The 21,151-nt window shown below is 34.6% G+C and overlaps 1 protein-coding gene across 6 annotated transcripts in view; it reads right to left on the bottom strand.

Moving 5' to 3' along the window:
- Positions 1-1,498: 1,498 nt before the first annotated feature.
- SLC4A10 (solute carrier family 4 member 10) overlaps positions 1,499-21,151 on the bottom strand; it is a 366,372-nt gene continuing 346,719 nt past the window's right edge. For 5 of the 6 annotated variants that reach the window (XM_051986269.1, XM_051986272.1, XM_051986271.1 and 2 more), the window contains 3 exons: positions 14,088-14,155; positions 11,492-11,608; positions 1,499-3,621 (listed from right to left, as the gene is read on the bottom strand). In XM_051986269.1, the coding sequence (XP_051842229.1) occupies positions 3,555-3,621; positions 11,492-11,608; positions 14,088-14,155 (252 nt within the window). In that variant the 3' untranslated portion in view covers positions 1,499-3,554. Of the gene's footprint in view, positions 3,622-10,637; positions 10,678-11,491; positions 11,609-14,087; positions 14,156-21,151 lie in introns of all 6 variants that reach the window. The other variant, XM_051986270.1, reaches the window with a different exon arrangement.

Raw genomic sequence — 21,151 nt, forward strand, 5'->3', positions numbered from 1 at the left:
TGATCCCTATATTAAATGTCATATTTTCCCAACTATTTGCATCTAGCATCATTCATAAATTGGCCAAAGTACTGCCTGAATTGAGAATCAGAGAACCTTGCTTAGAAACCTAAGAGTTCTTACTCCCTCTGAGATCTTGGACAAATCATTTAATTTCCTTGTATATTTAATTTACTCATGTTAAAAAAGGGAAAATTCAACTAGACAATCTTCAGTTCTAAATCCTATGATCTAAATCCTGAAATACCAATAAGTATTGTATTGTACTGAAATAACTAATGGAAAAAAGGATAAATTTGAATTGGGAAAAAAGTCCACTGCAGTTAAGAAGGAAAATCAAATTATAATAGCAATAAACTGAAAAAGATCTAAGGATCAGATTAGATCATAAACTGAACTTGAAGTCTCAGTGTAATGACATTGTTTAAAACCTTAGGAAGACATGAGTTTAAGATTTAAGAATCTCAGGACAGCTAGTTGGTGTAGTGGATAGAGCACCAGCCTTCAAGTCAGGAGGACATGAGTTCAAAATTGGTCTCAGACACTTAACACTTCCTGGCTGTGTGACCCTAGGCAAGTCACTTAATCTCAATTGCCTCAGGGGAAAAATGGTTACAGAAAGAAGCTATGTGTTCTTTTTCTAGAGATATTCAAGAACAGTGAATGGACCTGTCAAGGTTAGATAGTTTGTATTTTTACTAAAGATTCTCTAAGACAAAATTTAGTAACCTGCAGTACTCAAAGAGAATACCGATTATACTTTCAACTAACTTGGTATAGCAGGCCAAAGATAGCTAGATTTCAAAAATAATATATTTAGCGATTTTTTTTTTAAGGCAGCATGAGTTAGTGGATTGAGAATGGGCCCAAGAAAACCTGGATTCAAACCCTCCTAATACATATTGATTCAGTGTCTGAGGATAGATCACTTAACTTCTTAGTGACTGGAACTTTTAAGAAGTCTGAGCAGTTTCTGAGCTTCCTTTAATAGAAGGATTTTCCTCATTGACACTTCCCAATACTAATGAAATCACAAGTCTGATTAAACAAAAGAAATTTAAAAAAACAACCTGAAGGTTTTTATTTTTTGGTTCAATGCCCAGTAATGTACAGAATCAGACACAATCGTTTTCAATTTAGCTAGGGATGTCAGTGGTTTAAGGTGGTAATCAAATCAATTTAATCGCTTCTAGAACTGCTTTCCTTCCAGGAATGGAAAGTGACTAGTTTGGCTATTTCAGTGAAAATGGTGTTGAACTGTCTTCTAATGGCTCTCTGATCATTTGCTAGCTAGGAAAACTATAGCCAATGAATCTGTTCTACTGACCATCTTGAAATTCCTAATGACATCTATCCAAGTTTTCCTAACTTGAAAAAGTAACAAAAGTGACATTTATAGTTCAAGTAGTGGTGTTGACCTGATGAATACTGGGAGGAAAGAAAGAAAAGTTTCATAAAATGACAAGCACTCAACATAATATAGAAATGTGAAAGGAAATTAGTTAGGATAAATATTTATTTCCACATAACATTTCTTAGTTGTGAAAAACACAATATCCTATTCACATGTACACTTTACTTTGTAATAAATTACATCCAAGAAATTCAGCAATTTTGACCAGGAATATGAAATTAGAAGTAAATATATAACACTACATTTGCATTATATTTTGTGTGATTTCAAAATGTTGGGATTAACATAAGGATAGCATTAAAATCCACACAAGAACAGCGTGACTATAAAAAATGCTCAAACACAGAATGCCATTGGATACAATGATTGCTTAATAGTCTAATAGATGATCATGTGAAACGTTCACTTCACTATGATCCCTTTTTTAACAGAGTTATTAATATATCAAAATACGAGGAGCCTGCTTTGGGGTCTGACTGGCATATATTTCTAGTCTAAATCATAAATCAGTTGGAATGTTACAAATAGTATCTGCGTTATTGAATACATGAAAACAATGTGTTTAGGACAGGAAGTTTCTATACTTTGCCTCCTGAATTTATAAATACAATCTTTTATTGTTATTAAATGCAAGTCCTTCTTTGTATCCATTAGGCTTGTTTCCATTTAAATAACTGCTTAAAGGGCTGTGAGAAAAATTTTAGGAAGTGATGAGATCAAGACAATAGTAAAGAGAATGTTACAAAATACTGTTCATTGACTTAATTATCAAAGGAACCCTTCCCCCCACATTGAGTATGGAAAACAAAATCACTTTGAGCAAATGTAATTAAACACATTAGAAGAACTCTGAATCTTTGCAAAAGTGAACATTAAAAAGAGTACAAGCTCAGTGGCCTATGGGCATTCCTGGAATCTCAAAACACTAAAATGGCTATTAGAATTATTATTGAATTTCATTAAAAATGAATTAAAAAGTTATCCTTTCAAACAGTACTCCAAAATTGGAAATAGCCTTTTCCTCTTCTACAAGCTTGGTAAAGATGAGATGACTTGGAATAGACTGAAATATCAACTGGAAATTCCCCTGGTCATTAGCTGAAATGTTCAGTTTGAGGTTTATTTCTTGACAGCATGCATTTTTAATAGAACAGTATAAAAGCGTTGCAGGAAAAAAAATCACAACTGGACACCTGTCAACCTCACATTAGAACAAATTCCAACCTAGTATGAAACAGGGCAGGATCCTCAGTGGTAGAATTATTGTACACATTGGTATTTCTTATACAATGATTCATCATGGGTTATGTTGTATATGTGTAAATAAATGCTGATTTGGAAAAAGAAACTTGGTGTCAGAAGTAAATAAACCTAACTACATAATTCAGACAAAGGTTTATATTGAAAACTTCCCCAAATTATTTATAAAAGTATTGGTTCATTGACTTTAATATTTCCCATCGTCCATATTGGATAATGTACACAGTGCACACATTCTGAATGAATGCTATCTGAAGATTTTCTTACAATGTCTAAAACAGGATGCGAAGAGATTTTTTTTAAATTTTGATTCCCCCAAATGACTTTATGCTTCAGTTAATACAAATTTTAAAATATTAAATGCCTTTTATTGAATCAAGGAAGACAGCACAAATAGAATTACCTTAAAAAAGAGCTTTCAGACTAACTTTTTGATTTGGGTCGTTTGCAATAAATCATTAATGCTAAGCTATAAAAATCGAAAAGAAGTAGGGCTATCTTTCAAATTTCCTTTGGATGAAATTTATAGGCATTACGAGGCCAGGAAAAAAGTAAAATACAAGTCAACTCACATGAGTCCTCTCAAAAAGCAACTGTTCTTATGAGAGTGATGACATGAATTTAGTGTTTATAAATGGTTAATCCAGCAAGGAATACACAGATTCTTGCATTGGCTACCAGGGATGTTCACAAGGTTGTCTCACCACTCAGAAGTTTTAAAAAGAGGGAAAAAAATGAAAAAAAAATTAGTATTACACTACTTACAGTGTGGGCGTGAGTTTGGGATGAGAGACAGAATTTACAATACATGATCAAAGCAGTTTTATTAATAATTGTGGCACTCTTCTTGTATGTTTGTAAAAATAAATTGAAGAACAAGTCATAGACAAGTCTCCCTGTCAACACCTTTCCCTGAGTCAGCTTTCTTCTCTTTTCTGCCTTCAGTGCTGGAAGGGGGGAAAGGAAAAGTCTGTTACTGTCAATGCCACCGTACCTTCTGTAAGAACTGCCTGATCCCCTTCCCTTCTCCTTAAAAGATGCCCTCTTCAAAAACAAAACAAAACAAATTTAAAAAAATCAAACTCCCCTCCCTCCATCACCAAGATGCATTAATTTTTCATGCTACATAGCACAGACTGACCAGCAACAATTATACAACTCTGAACTGGGTAGGATACAAGCCATGGGCCAGAATTTCAGAGTGAAGAATGAATAAAATCGAAAGTTTTCAGACAGATCTGAAAGCATGCAAGATTCACACACTTGTCATTTTGGCAAATGAAATTGTTAATGATTGTTGAAAACACCCGTCATGATACCATCTTAAGACAACACTGACACTTTGTTAAATGGAACAAACAAGAAGTCACAGTTGTTATTCCTTAGTTCTGCTGACCCTCGATTTGCTCCCACCTTCTTCACTGAATGGTGCTTTGTGGGAAGTACATGTCCTTCATTCTGAAGGATGATTACACTTCCTCAAAAGACTGAGCACCCTATCCTCCAGCAGTCTGATATCCACTTGGGAAGACAAAGCCTTACAAGACAGAAAGGGTCACTCCAATCACTTATATTCTGAATTTGCACAGTCTGAAAAGGGTTTTATAATATTTCATTCTCCAACTCCTTTCATTTATTAATATCTATGCTTACTGTGAAATTTTACCTTCCTTTCTTTTTTCCCTCCTTCCCTCCTTCCTTCCTTCCTTCCTTCTTTCTTTCCTTCCTTCTTTCCTTCCTCTCTCCCTTCCTTCTTTCCTTCCTTCTTTCTTTCCTTCCTTCTTTCCTTCCTCTCTCCTTCCTTCTTTCCTTCCTTCTTTCTTTCCTTTCTTCTTTCCTTCCTCTCTCTCTTCCTTCTTTCCTTCCTTCCTTTCTTCTCCTCCTTCTCCTCCCCTTCCTTCCTTCTTCCTTCCTTCCTCTCTCCCTTCCTTCCTTCCTTCCTTCCTCTCTCCCTTCCTTCCTTCCTTTCTTCTCCTCCTTCTCCTCCCCTTCCTTCCTTCTTTCTTTCTTTCTTTCTTTCTTTCTTTCTTTTCTTTTTCTTTCTTTCTTCTTCTTTCTTTCTTTCTTTCTTTCTTTTCTTTTTTCTTTCTTTCTTTCTTTCTTTCTTTCCCTCTCCCCTTTCCAAGGTTAAAAATTCTCCCATTATCTCATTAGCTGTTTGGCTGGAATGTTAATAAAAAATGGACACATGCATTATGTCAATATCTGAATTGTAAGCTTCTAGGGGACATGGTTTATGACTACTCACCTGATGTCTCACCCCTCTTTGTTTTTGCACCTGCCTTGAGTACATTCTTCTTTTCCCCTTTGGATTTTTAGAATTTCTAGCTTCTTTCAAGACATGATTCCTTAGAAAATCTTTTATGACTTTCCTTGTTAATGGTGCTACTATTTCAACTTATTGTGTGTAAACTTATTGTTTATGTCTTTATCTTCTTCCTCCCCATAAAATGTAAGCTCCAGTGATTGTTTTGTTTTGGGGGGATTTCTGGTATCCCTAGTGTCTAGCAGATACTTTGTACACAGTAGGCTAGTAATAAGTGCTGATTCAATTGAATTTTAAAGTGAAGCCTTAATCACCTATGAGTCTTTCTTTAATTTTTCCTGCTACAGTTATCATCCAAGCAACTGGGATAGGACTCTTGTCAGAATCTTACTTCTGACCAAAATGTCTGGCTCTGGAGAGATTTTACATGTCCCTAATCTTGATTTTTAGCCCCCAAGCCACTGATTTCTTTATGACCAATAGCTCACATTATCAAATGCATTCTGAAAGTGCTTTAGATTGATTTTATTCTTCTACTTTTGCTAGAAACAGCCCTTCTCAGTTGTCACCATCACCAGGCACCATCAGGTAAGGAGTGCCCGAGCTTCTGCCATTCATGGCAGGCTGCCAGATCTCTGAGAGCTAGTGTGAGCATCTGTGGCACCCTGGGTTGGAGCCTGCCACATGCCTCAGCACATACCACTTACAGGTCACAGAAAAATGACTTTCTTTTCTTTCATTTGCTTTTCTCATGAGAAGGGATGACAGTATGCACATGATGTGCTGAGAGCCTTAATTCTATATTTTTAAACCATCTATCTACATATCTCATTTTCTTCTCCTTCCATTCTTTCCATGTGACAAGTTTTAATGACTTTGTCTTCTGTCATAACAACATCTTCTTGAGTTCTACCTGATTAAATGAGTTATTCTTGCTCTGTAAACTACACTCGGGATGCAACCTACTTTTAAAGAGATAGAGTTCTCTTTAATATGGTTCTAGAGGATATCTCTGAGAGAAGCCAAGACCTGTATGTTATACAAATTTGTATCCAATATTGTACTTACCATACTCCTGCCTTCTTCAGCAGGTCCTCCTCCCACTCCCCTGCCCCCTATCATCTATACCTTCCTTTTTATCTTTCTTCAGTTTCTCACTATCTACTATTTCTTTTCCTGATATCTGTGAACAACTTCCATTTTTCTCTCATCCTTAAAATTAACCTATTTTATCCAATCACTTCTCAATAGCTAACAAACCCCTATCTCTCCTTTCCTTCCCAGCAAAATTCCTTTGGAAAGCCAGAAACACTAGGTTTCTCCAGTTCTGTTCTTCTCCCTTTCATCTAAAATTTCACCCCGGCTTCTGACTCCATCATTCAATAGATACAACCTTTGCAAAATTACCAATGATCTCTTAATTGCCCATTCTAGTAACTTTTTCTTCTTATCTTCTGTGACCTTCTTAGCATTTGCTACTGGTCATCATCTCTTGCATAGACTTTCTCTAGGTTTTCATAGCACTGCTTTCTCATAGTTCTCTAATCTGCCTATCTGTTCCTTTTAGGGTACTTTGTTAGACCTTCCTCTGATGTATAGACTAATCTTGAGTGTCCTTGAGGGTCTATCTGGGGACTTCTCTGTCTCTATCTGTGTTTCTCTGTTAATGTCTCTGTCTCCACCTGTCTGTCTTTCTCTCTGTCTCTTTGTCTTTGTCTCTGTCTGTCTCTGTCTCTCTGTCTTCTTCCGTCTTTCTCTGTCTCTGTTTCTGTCTGTCTTTGTCTCGGTCTCGTTCTCATTTTCTCTCTTTCCATCTCAGTTTGTGATCTCATTAATTCTTATGCAAATAATTCCCAAATATATATATCTTGATATTGTCTCTCCTAAGTTTGAGTAACAAGTTTTAACAACAGACTGTATAGATGAGGCAAAAGCGATTGAGTTCAGGATTTTACTGAGATTGCAAAACTGAGTGAATGGAAGGATCATCATGCCCTTGTTGCTAACAGGAACACTGTGATAAGTGAAGGTTTCAGGGAAAAGATAATGCGTTTTGTTTTTGACATACTGAGCTTGAGATGTCTAAGGGACACTCAGTTCAAGATTTCCAAAAGGCAGTTGGTGGTGTGTAAGAGAGATACTTTTTATTTTTATTTTATTATATACATGTGTATATATATATATATGTGTGTGTGTGTGTGTGTGTGTGTGTGTGTGTGTGTGTGTGTATGTATGTATATATATGTATACACACACACACATATATATATATATATATATATATATGCTTATTTATTTATTTATTTTACCAGTTCCTCTTCATTGCCTGGAAAGGTTAATGTTTTTCCTTATGGTAATTCATAATGATGGGACGTTGATGAAAGTTCAGTATCATAACACAATTGAAGGAGTAAATATTTCAGAGATAAATAAACAATGCTCCAAGTATTCAAGAAAATACCTTATAAAAAACAATTGCTCCTCTAACTCTTGTAGTTCAGTCACTTAGTTCATTCACTTAGTTGTGTCTGATTTTTTGTGATCTTGTCAACCACACAGTTGATGTTTTTTGGGGGTACTTTTCTTGGCAAAGATACTGGAGTGGTTTGCTTCTTCAGTAAAAAAAGATAAAGTGACTTGCCCAGTATCACACAGCTAGTGAGCATCTGAGGCTGAATTTGCACTGAGGTCTTCTGGTTCAGTGCTCTATCCACTGAGCTATCTAGCTGCCTTTCTTTTACTCTACTGATAAGTGATTCTCATGTACATTTGCTCAACGGCAATAGCAAAGGATCCTGATATAGTTCTTTCTAATTGCATACATAGCAGTCTCTATGAAGCAATGGACTTCAAGTCCATTCCCTCTCAAAACTACAAATTAGAATGAACTCCTCCTAAGGATTTCTTCATTCATGATGGCAGTGGAGATTTTAGGTCATAGATAGGAGTTTTACAGTTAGTCCTCTTAATTGTCTTGGATCATTTATTTATATTTTTACAAATTCATATCCTCTGAAATAAAACAGAGAAACAAACTGGACTCACTGGCATAGAATATTTATTGAAAGAGATGATGAGAATGACTTCAAGTACCAGAATAGCTATTCTAGTGTTACACAAACTTTTCTTCATTTAGGAAAACAGCCGAAACTATGGCATCTAGTAATATTTTCATAGTTCAGTGAGTTGAATTATTATTTTTTAAAGAGGAATCTGTGGATTTTGAATGATACAAGACACAACAATTACTGACTTGTTAGTGTTCATCTCAAATTGCCCCTGATTGAAATAGTACACTTTAAATGGAGCTCATTTCAAATGACCCATTTAATATGTTGAGCTGACCCACCCAATACTTGTATTTTCCACATGATACAAATTTAAGCCCTTTCATCAGATGTGCTGTTATTTGAAGGTATTTCTTACTGTCGCCCTTTAATCTTCTCTGAAGTATTTGATAGATAAAAGTGCATGAAACAATTGCTAAGTACAGCTAACTTCACTTACAAAAGACATATCCTGAATTGGTATAAAACCTCACACTATAGTGTCTTCAAGGCCTAAAACTACCAGCAAAGTTTAGAATGACAAGAAGCCAGTTTTGCTGCCCTTAGCTAAGATCCAAGTTGCAACTCTAGAAAGTAATGTGCTAATATTCTCAAGGTGATTAAAAATCTAAGGCCTCAGCTACCTCCTTCCAGACTCAAAGGCAGGCCAAGTTATGTCAGATTATAACAGTTGCATAGCCTCTTTGCCCATAGTAGGTGCACAATAGGTTGAATGAATAGGTAAGGGAATGAATTATACTTATGGCATACCTGCTGGTCTTATCTGATGCCCTCATTTGATACTAAATGGGAGTCTGAGAATAATAGTGTTGATACTGTTCTCTAGATTTCTTGAGAATTCCTATTTTCATAGAGATTCCATAGTTATACAGCCGAATAGCTTTATAGGACACACAAGACATCTTCACCAAGGAGGTTTACTCTCTGGAATTCAGAGAAACTAGCTGAACCTTCACTACAATGAAGTATCTAGTCAGTGTGGTAAAATGGGAAGGTTCTATAGACTCACGCCTTCTAATTGTTAACCTTCTGACTTGAAATAAATCACTTAATTTCTCTGGTTCTCATTTTTCTCATTTGGAAATAATGATACATTTCTCTATTTCACAGTATTGCTATTGATTATCAAATGAAGACATGTATGTGAAAGTACTTTATACATTAAAAAGGTTTTTTTTAAAGTGTAAACTACTCCAGAAATATTTTGAAACTGAATTACTGGTCATTAAGAATTAAGAATGGATATTATTGACTACACTCCAAAATAATTCCTTTACAATGGAATGTATGTAAAATTATATTGAGTTATTCTCCAAAGTCAATCTATAAATGTGCTGGTAATTAGAGGAGTATTTAAAAAGTTAATCATTTCTGGTAAAGGGCAGTACTTGAAAACTTTTGAGTCTGGTATTTAGTTTAAGGAACACTTAACATTAGAACACTTAGCATTAGAACATATTAACTGTTGGCTTGAGTCAAAGCTAAACAGATGGACAGTCTAGACTGCTGGTCTAGTTAATACAGGAAGACACACAACAGTGCCTGAAGTAAGCAGTTCTATAAACCAGATTGTCCTTCCTTACTTGTATAGCTTCTTTGTCCTGCATTTCATTTGGCACATAATAAGTGCTTAATAAATGCATTTAAATAAATCATTCATTTTTGGCTTATCAGCCTGGTCTTTACACTGAAATACAGTGAAATGCCATTATAATGACTTTTTTTTTTTTTACTCTTAGGACTTTAGAAAAGAGATTTCAGTGTAAGTGGACAGCTACCCTTTCAATATTTTGCCCAACTCTTTCACAGAAACATTATGGGTTACTTTGGACACTGAAATTAAATATGCCATAGAATAAAAAGCTACTTTTTTATAGTCAAGTGGCGAAACTCCAAAGGCTTTTGGCCCCAGGAACAGAAAACAAATTATAAAAAGTCTATGGTGATAACTAATAATAATTGTTTAGTCTTTTAGCAATAAAAAATAAATAAATAAGTAAAACAAAAGAAAGAAATGTCAGTGAGCTGGTCTGTGAACCTATGAAGTCAAACCTCTCTGGATTCCCTATGTATCTTATTTATGCAGTTGAGAAAGAGAGACAACATTGAAGCAGTAGCATGCCATTTTGGGGTGACAAAAATCAGCAACTAGAGGTGCAAGTTTTTCTGTTCTTCTGCAAAGTGTCAAAGTAGACCCTCTCTTGTGCCCATGTTCTCGACCATTCCCACAAAGCAAGACTCCTGGTGTTTGGATGAGTGGGTAGTACATAAAGGGGAGGTGCCCATTTTATGTAATTTTTAAAATCAAGGGTTTTTTTTCCTTCTAAGGTAAAAAAGACTGATGCCAGGCTTGAGTTGCTAAGTATAGCATGGCAAGAAGATTTCTTAATTGATGAATGAGGATTTTGTCTACACTATCATGAATAGGTGGGCTCCAAACCCTCTTGAAGTATTTGGGCAACTGCCCTCGGGTATTTTAGTTTAAGCTGTGGGCCTGAAACTATGGCACTCCATGCCTTTTGCCTCCCCAAAACTTACACAGAATACAGAGGCTGATCGTGTTTTTAGAAGACACCATTTAACATAAGGGGATGCAATCAAGGAATAGGTTTCAGGGAGAGGGTCTTACCTTTGGGGAATCAGCTTCTAGAGTGATTTAGGAAGGGGAGCTTATGACAGAAATGTAATATGAAACAATCAAGTAGAAAAAGTTAATTGAAAACTTATGGAAATAAAAGAAGATATCAGTTATAGCAAACATTGTAGCTAGTTTCCCCAAATCCCTTGATCACTCTCAAGCAGAAAGAAATACTATTATGACCCCAGGCTGCCATTTATGTTTCAGCATTAAGGAAGATGGGATGATTTCATTTCGGAGTAATGATGTCAGAGAAATTCATCAGAAAAATCAGATATACATGTTGGAATTTAAGGGCAAAATCTGCTTTCTAATGCACACGAAATTGCATACAAGCAATATACATGTGCCTATGCATAAACATAGAAAGAGAATAAGATTTCTAGAGTTGCAAGTTTTCTAATGGGGCTTATGTAAAGGGCCCCCACATGAGTAAGTTGTGTGGAATGGGGAAAATTAGATTGTTAATATAACCATTGCATGTGAAACATGGGAAGGAGGGAAAGAAGTGGTGGTGATGGTTAGGAACTACAAAATATCATCGGATATCTATGGTACTTCTTGCATGAAGCAGGTCAGGAAAGACAAAACTGTATAAGAGGCCTAGATGATAAATGACAGCTTAGGTAATGTTCCAAATAATGTTTTGCTCTGAGAAAGAAAATTTTAGAAACATCATCTTTGTTTCTGAACATAATTTATGCCTCAATTTTAAAGATTTCTCTGTACAAACTTAAGTTTTCAATTTAATGGTAAGTTGATTTTTTTTTTTTTAGCTAATGATTTGAGGTTATAAAATGCCTGGGATTAATACATCATGCTGTAATTACTAAAAAAATTCAAACCTTTTAGAAGGAAAGCTTGACTCCTTATCTTTTGAGTTTTCTGAGGTGATCAGAAGGTTCCTCCACAATGCTGTTTTTGTCATTTCATCAGAAATGTTGATCACAGATGGATCATCTCTGGATGGGAATTATACAAAAATTTTTTTAACAATTTAGGCTGCTAGCACTGGTAGCCATTAATGATATAAAATGAAAGAAAAGCATACCCCTCTCCAGATTGTCTACAGCCGAAACCTATGCAGTCTCCCATGTGATTCTTAATTTCAAAACAAATAACCATAAAAAAAGAAAATCCAAAGCCAATTCCAAATATCCCTGGTATGTAAACATTGACTATATGCAATGATTTCCTTATTCAAGTTCTGTTCTGTGGCTCATGGTTAATTCTCCTCGTGGCTTGTGAGACCTTCACTGTCATGACATTTATTGTTTTAAAAAGACTCTCTGCACTTTGGGAAGGTGGCATTTCAAGATCAAATTTTGAATGGTCCATAATTTATATTTCAAAAACGAATACAATTAAATGAAATTGGCAAGGACCCAGAATGCCACTGATAGGGAACCCTAGGAAGGGAGTTTACAGAGGCAAATAGACAGGATAGGATAACTTGCTGCAGCAAAACACTGGAAAAAGCAGAAGTCACAGCTGGACTTCATGTTGAGAAGAGCAGTTTCTGACATTCCTTTGAGAGAAAGGACTGTTTCATTTTTTTTCCTGTTGTTGTTTTGGCATATTCTTAGCATGTAAAAATGTCTAATAGAAAGTAGGTACTTAAAAATGCTTAATAAATAATCGAATTAATATTCTCAGGTGGAGGGTCAATTTCATTACTTCCCTCTTCTTCAATGGTCTTATGAAGAAACATTAGATATTCTAACTCTGTATGATTGTGGGCAATTAACAAGCATTAAATGCCAAGCATTGTGCTAAACACTGAGAACTACTAAGACCTTCCCCCCAAAAAGAAACAATTTTTATTCTCAAAAAAAGTTTTAATTTTTAACTTCTTTAGACCTCAGTTTTATAGTCTGTCGAATGGGGAGATTGTACTTGATAAACTCTAAGTATCCTTTTTGACAAAAAGTCTATAATTCTCTGCATTTTCTGTGGTTCACACAGCAAAAATTGTCAGAATTAGGACTTAAAATCAAGTGTTCCTGCTTCTGAGCGTGTCTCTATATTCACCATAGCCACAATAATTTTCATAAAGTCCCTAAGAGGAAAAGAAATACCTTTGCTACTTCTGCTCAGTTTTAAGTGGTAAAAAATCATAAAAGATTCTCAAATCCAGCTTTAATGTTAGATCCTATAAAGTAAAATGTTTCTGCTGTATCTTATTCTTTTAATATTGCAACAACATATGTAGTCTCCATGGGGGAAAAGTCATTTTTTATTAACATGATTACAAATTATGTAGATTTATTTTGATAATACAAATTTAGTTGTTAGTAAGGTCACAAAGTCATAAATTTAAAAATTCAGGTAAGAATTGTAGCAGAGAGAAATTTTTAAAATAAATTTTTGGATTGAAATATGTAGATAAATAATTATGTATAGCTCTGAAGAGCGCTACCTTTAGGAGAATGATGTGATGTACAACAACATAAATTTTTTTTTACATGATTCATAGATTATATTTGCTATCATTTATAATAGCAAATGTAATATCATTTGTGACCAATAGAAATTCTCTTTGCAGCAACTGTGCAAAAAGAGAACAATTACAGTTTATAGATTTTCTTTTTTTTTAAAGGTCTTAATGATCTCATTGAGATGGCTAAGTATTTCAAGTCAGGAAATGAGCTTAAGTTCCACTGAAAGTTCTCAAAGACAAATTGTTATGAGTATTAGTAAGCATCAAATTTGCTACAGAATTCTCCATTTTCGCCAAGCTTTAGCATTTACTGTCTTCCATGATCCTAAACATTGTGTCTTACTTTCCCTGGCTTCCTTTTCCCATTTTTTGTAGGAGGCCTTTCCTAATCCCCTGTTTACCTTCCCTATTTAGATTATATTCCAGTTATTCTTTATATTTGTGTTACTAGCAATTTACATATTGTGTTCCTTGAGGGTTTTTGTTTTTATATTCCCCTTAGCAGTGGATCTGGAATACAGTAAGCAATTAATATATGCTTGCTATCTAGTTGTTGGCTGAGGAGTGAAGCTTGATTTAATAAGACTGGTCTTATTTTCTGAGTGGATTATATAAACCTACTTTCAAAGAAAACATAAAACAAAAGAATTTAAGAGTTGGTAGGACTTTAGGGATTAATTAGTCCAGTTGTTCATATGTTTACTAATAAGGAAGCAGACAACCAGAGTGGGAGGTGAGTTATCTAAATTCCTAAAGTTTAGTGTGTGGGATGACATTGTTGAGAACCCCAGATTATACAATTGAATGTGGCAAAGTTGAGCCTAAATCCAAGTGTGGTTTCCTGACTCCCATGCTATCTCTGGACTTAAGCAACAATAGAAATTTATCCACTTATATTCTGGAATAGAATTCATTGTGCTTTCAATGTCTTTTCCCATGGGCAGAAATGATACTTTTTAAAGACCATGGAGGAAACACTTACATTAAAGAAAGCATCTTACCTATAATGCCCTTCCAGTGGGAGCTGCACAGTACCCTCATCTTCCATGGCTAACATACTTTGTTCTTCCTGGGAAGACAATGTTCAAAGTAAGTACATTTCACCTGATAGTTCTCCATTTTACTTTAAAGAACAGGGATGAATTAATGTTTCATTAGCTTATTAACCCAAAGAACCTCTCGTTTTTGCATTTATTAATGCTAGCATGAGTTCTTTTAGTAAAACATCAGTTACCAAGAACACAAGTAATTAAAGGTGTGTTACCCCAAATGATGTAATTTAAGTGTTAACAACAATCTTTTTCATGTCAGTCAATGGAAAATCTGATTCATTTTTTAAAAGAGTTTCTTTTATGAATTTTTTTAAACTGTGAACTAAATTTACTGTTATGTAATGAGGACTTCAAGATTTTGGACTATGTTCCAGAATATTACCAAGGGAGTTTGTGGGATGTACTCCTCCATATATTTTTCAAGTTAGGGAAGTAGTTTTCTTTTTGAGGTGATTGAAATGTAGGCCTACCTAAAGAGTAGAGGAATAAACTAGAAGCCTTCTCTGGGACCATCATTGGCATTGAATGCCATGGTTGAAATTTTCCTTTGCAATTATTTTTTTCTCCATTCCAAAAAGGAGAAAAGACCATTTGTTGAAGTGATAATCAAGACGAAGAATGCAAAAAAACACTTAAAATGAAAGCATTTTCTTTCTGTGATTTAAATAATCAGGTGCTTTGCAGACCTTTGAATCCATGCTTCCCAAATAGTTAGCCCTAATGGCTACCATGAAACACAATAAATAGAATATTGTGATATATATAGTATTGGGTATAAACAAACTGTCATTGCTGTACCCAAAGAGAAAGTTTAAACATTTCTAGGTTTTGACCCAGAGTCCATGTGCCTATCTGCAAAGTGGCCAAATAAATTCCCTAAGTTTGAAGAAATATTAAGGACCATTTAAAATCATTAAGACTGTTAACTTGATCATTGAATCATCAGTTTTAAATTCTTGACCACAAGGAGGAATTATTTTAAATCTATTTGTTACCAAGATGACAATATCAAAGTTTGAATTTTTAAGACTACTTTAAGATAGATTTCATTAATCTGTTTTTTTGTGCTTCCCACAAAAACTCACATTATTTATATCACTAACAGCCTTATCTTAGTGTATCTTATATTACATTTAGTTCTGAATAGCTTTCAGGAGTACTATGCATTTGGACATAGGTTATTGGCTTTGGAAGAGAGCTGGTTTGAAAATATACATACATAGATACATAGATATTTAGAAATACATAGTTATAAGCTATATCAGATAAATTGCTTGGACCTATAATTCCATCATAGAAAATATGGGAGGATAGCAAATATATCCTGCCAAAGTGGAAAGTTAACACCTGCCACATGATGAGTAAAATAAAAGTGGAATGTATGACAACAAGAAAATCATAAAGTGATTTCAAAAGTCATACTTCCATGGAAAATGAATTAAGGACCTGAATGCTGAAGGAATACTTCCCAAATGAAAATGTAATGCAACACTTCTTTCTATGGTTCTCCAGTGAATGATAAGTATTATATGCTTTTTTTCTAACTGAATAAAACATCAAGTACTTCAATGAGAAAAAAAGTCTAAATTGCACAGAGATGAGGTCATAGCTAACAATGGTCAGTTAACCTGACTATGGAGGACCAAGACCAAAGCTTTGAGAACAAGTATGATTTTCCCCCTTAGATGATTTTCCACTTTTCTCTTAAATTACTTTCAATAATTATTTTGCACTCTGTGGCTTGTTAGCATGCGTGGGCTTTATACAAGTCATAATTCCATCCAAACAAAAACTCATCACCTCTAAAGATAGCTTTTCCAAGTCATGCTTATCTGAAAAGAAAGGTGGCAGAGCATCGGCTGCTTTCAGTGCCAGAAGGAAGCTGGGTGGGCCTGCAGGAGCACAGAGACGGCATGCTGCGTCCCTCAGGCTTCTCAATAAGGAAACAAAATTTTTTTTTTAAATTAAAAAAAAAAAGGCATGCTTATTGGGAGGAGCATCTACTCAAACACAGGGGGTTACATGGATTGACCTCAAGGCAATCACCACCTCAATTTATATCAGCCTTATGGAAGAACAGACGTTAGAAGAAGCAGCCTTGCTATAATGCCATTCTGGGAATTCATGCTATGGGAGGGGCTCAAAGGTAAAAATATGATTTGCAACAAAGTCTTTGAATCCCTTCAGTTGGCTAAATCCACTTTGACGTGCCTCAGTCATTTTATGCATAATCCCACTGTATAGTGAATAAGAAGTAAGTCAGTGTCTTTGGAGGATGAGGTACCTAGGAGGAAGAGTGGCTAGAGGCAAGAGAGACAAGTTCAAATACTGCTTTAGATACTGTCACTTCATCTTTTCAACTTCAGTTTCCTCATCTGTAAAATGTTGGCAGTAATTGTACCAATCTCATAGGATTGTTATGAAAATCAAAGGAAGTTTTTTGAATATAGATGGAAGAAAGAAGGGAGGGATGGAATGAGAAAGAGACAGACAGAGTCAGAGAGAGAGTGGCAGAGACAGAGATAATAGAGACAGAGCAATGACAGAGACAGAGTGGGAGGGAGGGAGAGAGGCAGAGACAGTGTATTCTTTGCAAAACTTAAAAGCACTAAATTATAACTGAATTAAGGACTAAATAGATGCAGCATTTGTCAACTGGGAAAGTATTCCTAAATCTACAAATGCAAGACATTATTCTTGTTATCACTATTATCATTAAGCACCATAGTTTAAGGTCCAGAAAAGCAAGATCAACCATTTCCATATGATAGAAGAAAAGACAGCTTTAATGGATTAGTGGTTGGTATGAGTCTAGAAGAACTACATTCACAGCATATGGACTGTGTGACCCCAAGTAAACCACTCAATGCCCCAAGCAATCTTTTAAGACTAAATTGCAATGAAGGTAAGGACTTGTTTTGGTAAAGAAAGTGCCTTACATAGAGCTCCTTGTACTAATAAAATCACAGGTGCAGTTTCCAAAAAAAAAAAAAAAAAAAAAAAGGAACAATTGCAAAGCCATATTTTTTTCTGATAACTTAAAATGCTTTGAATAGGAAATATTCAGAAAGACATAAGAAATTATCCAATATCTTTTGAAAATATGGACATTTATTAAAAATTCAAATGTCTTCAGGTTTCTGAAAAGTTCTTCCAAAGCTATCCATTTACTATGTTTAGGAAAATTTCTACAGACAAGATATTCTCTCTTATTTTTTTATTTTATTACCTCTCTTTATTTTCATTAAACATTGCTTACTAGCCTCTACCTATCTGGCCAAAATCTGGGATTGTGCTCAGCCACCAAGTACTCAAATGATCTCCACCTCAATGGGTGCATTTGTACACTTTCCTATGTCTCTCTGCTGTGGTTGTTAAGTCTCTCCAACAGATTGTAAGTCACTGGAGGACCTAGCCTCTTTTGTCTCTCCTCTGTTCCTTCCATTCGTGGTGAATATTCAACTGACATGTTCAACACTAAACAGATGACTATATAACTTCCTCTCAGCTAAAATTCTAGGAAAACATGTTAATGAAATTTGTCTGAAATGGACTCTCAAATCCATTTGGCCAAAAATGAAACCACATTCTTCATCATTAGTGGAATATATCAAGTCCTTTCTATTGGGTAGACATTAAGTCCTGAGAAATATTTAACTAGGGACGGGGTGTTGGTGTTTCAGACACATTTGGACATCCAGAATTTGATTCTTAAGTCTTTCATTTACACAGAGCAATGTGTAAAATGTCAGGGTTCCAATATTCATTTCTACCCTGATTATAATCCTTTCTTTCTAAAAACTGAAACATATGCATATGCATATGCATGAAGCACATGAAAATTTGGAACAGAAGCTCTGCGACCTTGGACTGGCCTGTGTAGCTATTTATTCTGCTTCGCTCATTATTGAATTTTAAGGTCAACCTAATGTTTTCTCAATGCCATAAGACCGGAAGTGTGCTATTGGGAGGAAAACCCTACAGGATAAAAGTACAGACTTGTGACTATCATCAGAAGGACAAGAGGTGAACCTACTTTAAATTTGAGTCTCAGGGAGCAGCTTAGATGTTACATTAGAGACTTTCCTGAAATTTGCCATCTTGCCAGACTTCTACTGAAGTTGCTCTACTAGTTCAGACTATTGGAGAAATGCAATATTATGAAGAAAGCATTTTGACAACTCCTTTGATCCATTTATCATGTTATTGGACAATATGCTAGAAAACTGAATGATGGAATAGGAAAAACCCAGTAAGACACAATGAGTTCTCTTGACTGGCTTTATCCTGCTGCTGATACCATAAGTCTTCAGGAAGCCAAATGCTGAGGTCTGCTGGACAAAGTTGAAAATAAACCCATGAGAGTTTTTAGTCTAACCCTCCTACTCTCCATATTGGCTGGACATTTTTAATATTTATTTCAAGCAGAAGAATGAACATTTCTGTGCTTCTTTTGTTCTTTCCAACTGTCAGATGCATAATTATCTCTGCACTGGTCAGGAATTTATTTTGTGTTCAACAAGACATTCTTTCAACACTGTCATTGGCCTTATTTTTCTTCCCATGTTATAGTTAAACAAAAGTAGATATGAAATAGATTAGAGTTGGAAGGGATATTAGAAGTCACCTAAAAGCAGTATGGCATAGTTGGTAAAATAATAGATTTGGATTAAAAGTTGGACATGTTATCAAGAGGATCAGATCTGGCCTCTGACATTTACCAATCCTGTGACTATGAAAAAGCAACATACTTAACATATCTCAGTTTCAGTTTCTGCATCTTTAAAATGGGGGTAGCTATATTACCTATATCATAGAGCGGTTGTGAGTTTCACATATGTGTAAAATACTATGCAAAGCTTAAAGCATCATAGAAATGTCTTATGCAATTTGGACATTTCAAATCCATCATGTTTAGTTCTTTCAGAAAACAAATATCTCTACAAATTAAGGCATTATTTTTACTATATATGAAATTCTCCTTTTTGTTGTCAAAACATACTCAGTAACTAAAAGAATATTATACTGTTCTATGTGCGGTAGAAAGATAATTACTCAAATAGAGCCCCTACTCTTAGGGAACTCAAAACCTGTAAGAAAGACATATTGAACCACATTCAAGAGGGAAACATCTTAGAATGTTTAGCTGTGGTTTTATATAATATATCATATGAATGGTTTGGAATTATGAAAATATTAAGTCCAAAAGTCAATGGAAAGGTACTGTGGTTTATCTGGTAGAAGGCAGAAGAAAGTAATATAACATGTAGTTCTTTCTCATCATTTCAAAGAGAGATAAAAGAGAGAGAGAGAGAGGGTTTGAATGTGCTTTGAATGAAGGAAGAACATTCTTTGAGAGGAACAAAATTATGCTCTAAAATCTCAAGGGGCATAATTTTGTAAAAGTAAGAAGGGATAAGAGAAGAAAATGATTTTGGTAAATTGGAAAGGGAGAAATGTTCAAAGTGTAGATTATCGCTTGAAAGGAGAGTCATAGGTAGGTTAATTATATTAATGAAGTAGTTAGTAGGGTTGTATCATCAGAGGTGAAGTTATATAGACATTCATATAGATCAGGCAGTCATAGAAAATAAGATATTAGTTACTGCTTTGGTGTGTTTAATAATAAATGAAAGATAGGAAAGGCTGGGAGAATTACATCCAGAAATGCAAACCTTTTACTTAGAAACCTACTTGCAAATTGCATTCAACTAGAAAGCTGGAATTGAGAATAAATATAATTAATTAATTAACCCAACTCAATTCAACAAATATTTGATAGGCTGTCTGCTATGTGTAAGGTATTGTACTAGATCAAATAGCACCAAGATAAAACCAAAATAATCCTTATCCTCAAGCAATTTATATTTCCCTTGGAGGGTGCTATATGTGGAGAGAAAATAGATAATGTAAAAACAGAAAAGTCAGGTAGTCTTTTCATCTCAAATTTCAGTACCTTTAGTTTTCAAAAATGTTTGTTTGTTAATTCCTATCTCCTTTAGATTTAATGTGTACTGAGTCCCCTCTGGCCTTTTTTTTTGGGGGGGGGATATATGGTGTTTAATGAAAAAAAAAAACACTAGAAATGAATTAAAACCAAGTTTGAAAAGGAAAGCAGTACTATAGGATATTGAATTTCTTGGGCCTTGTATTTTATATCACAAGCAAAATTTTAAAATACTAGACTAGTAGTGCACTTGGAAAGATAAAGAACTAGTGTCTTAAACTTGTGTCATTGGAGAAAATGCTATTCAAAAATTCCTTCTAGACCATTTACAAAAGATTAATACTCTCCTATATTCTTTTGTATAAAGTTATTTCATTATGCTAGGGTACCAAGAGTAGTAGAAAGATGATTTACAATGAAATGATCACAGGAGAAAGTTACAGCAATCTAGTTCCACCACTGAGATATAGCTCCCCAAGAAACAAGGGATAGAAGTCTCCTGATGAATCTTTGTTTCTAAATAATAAAAGGCATTAATATGGATGAGTTAAAATGAAGATCATTGGGATAGTTAAAAGGCACATATTAATGGACATAGAACACACTCGACAATTGAAGCAAGTGAACAAATTCACTATACTTCTCATAGAGAATTATAAAAACTAATTTCCAAGCTATCACCAAATATTTTTTTTAAATTTAACTCCACTTCTCTTTTTCTATTTTTAAATAATGTGATTAACTAATGTGTCAAATATTTTACTAGTTAATCTTGTCATCTGCAAATTTTGTGGCTTCTACATTATTTTATAACTGCCTAAACAGATATAAGAATAGCTCCCAAAATTTAGAAATGACAAAACAAGTGAAAGTAACCTTATCACATTGAAAATAATGAATTATGTGCAGGAGCACAAAAAAGTGACATATTTCTTTTAAAAAGTGAAACATAATAAAACGAGATGTAGACCATGAAAATAATTAAGAACAGTTTTCTCTGAAAACAATCGACAATTATGTCAACAACCTCTATCACTTTGAAAAATCAAGTCAAATCAACATTTCT

This window comes from Antechinus flavipes, chromosome 3 (genome assembly GCF_016432865.1).
Source record: "Antechinus flavipes isolate AdamAnt ecotype Samford, QLD, Australia chromosome 3, AdamAnt_v2, whole genome shotgun sequence".
Lineage (NCBI taxonomy): Eukaryota > Metazoa > Chordata > Mammalia > Dasyuromorphia > Dasyuridae > Antechinus > Antechinus flavipes.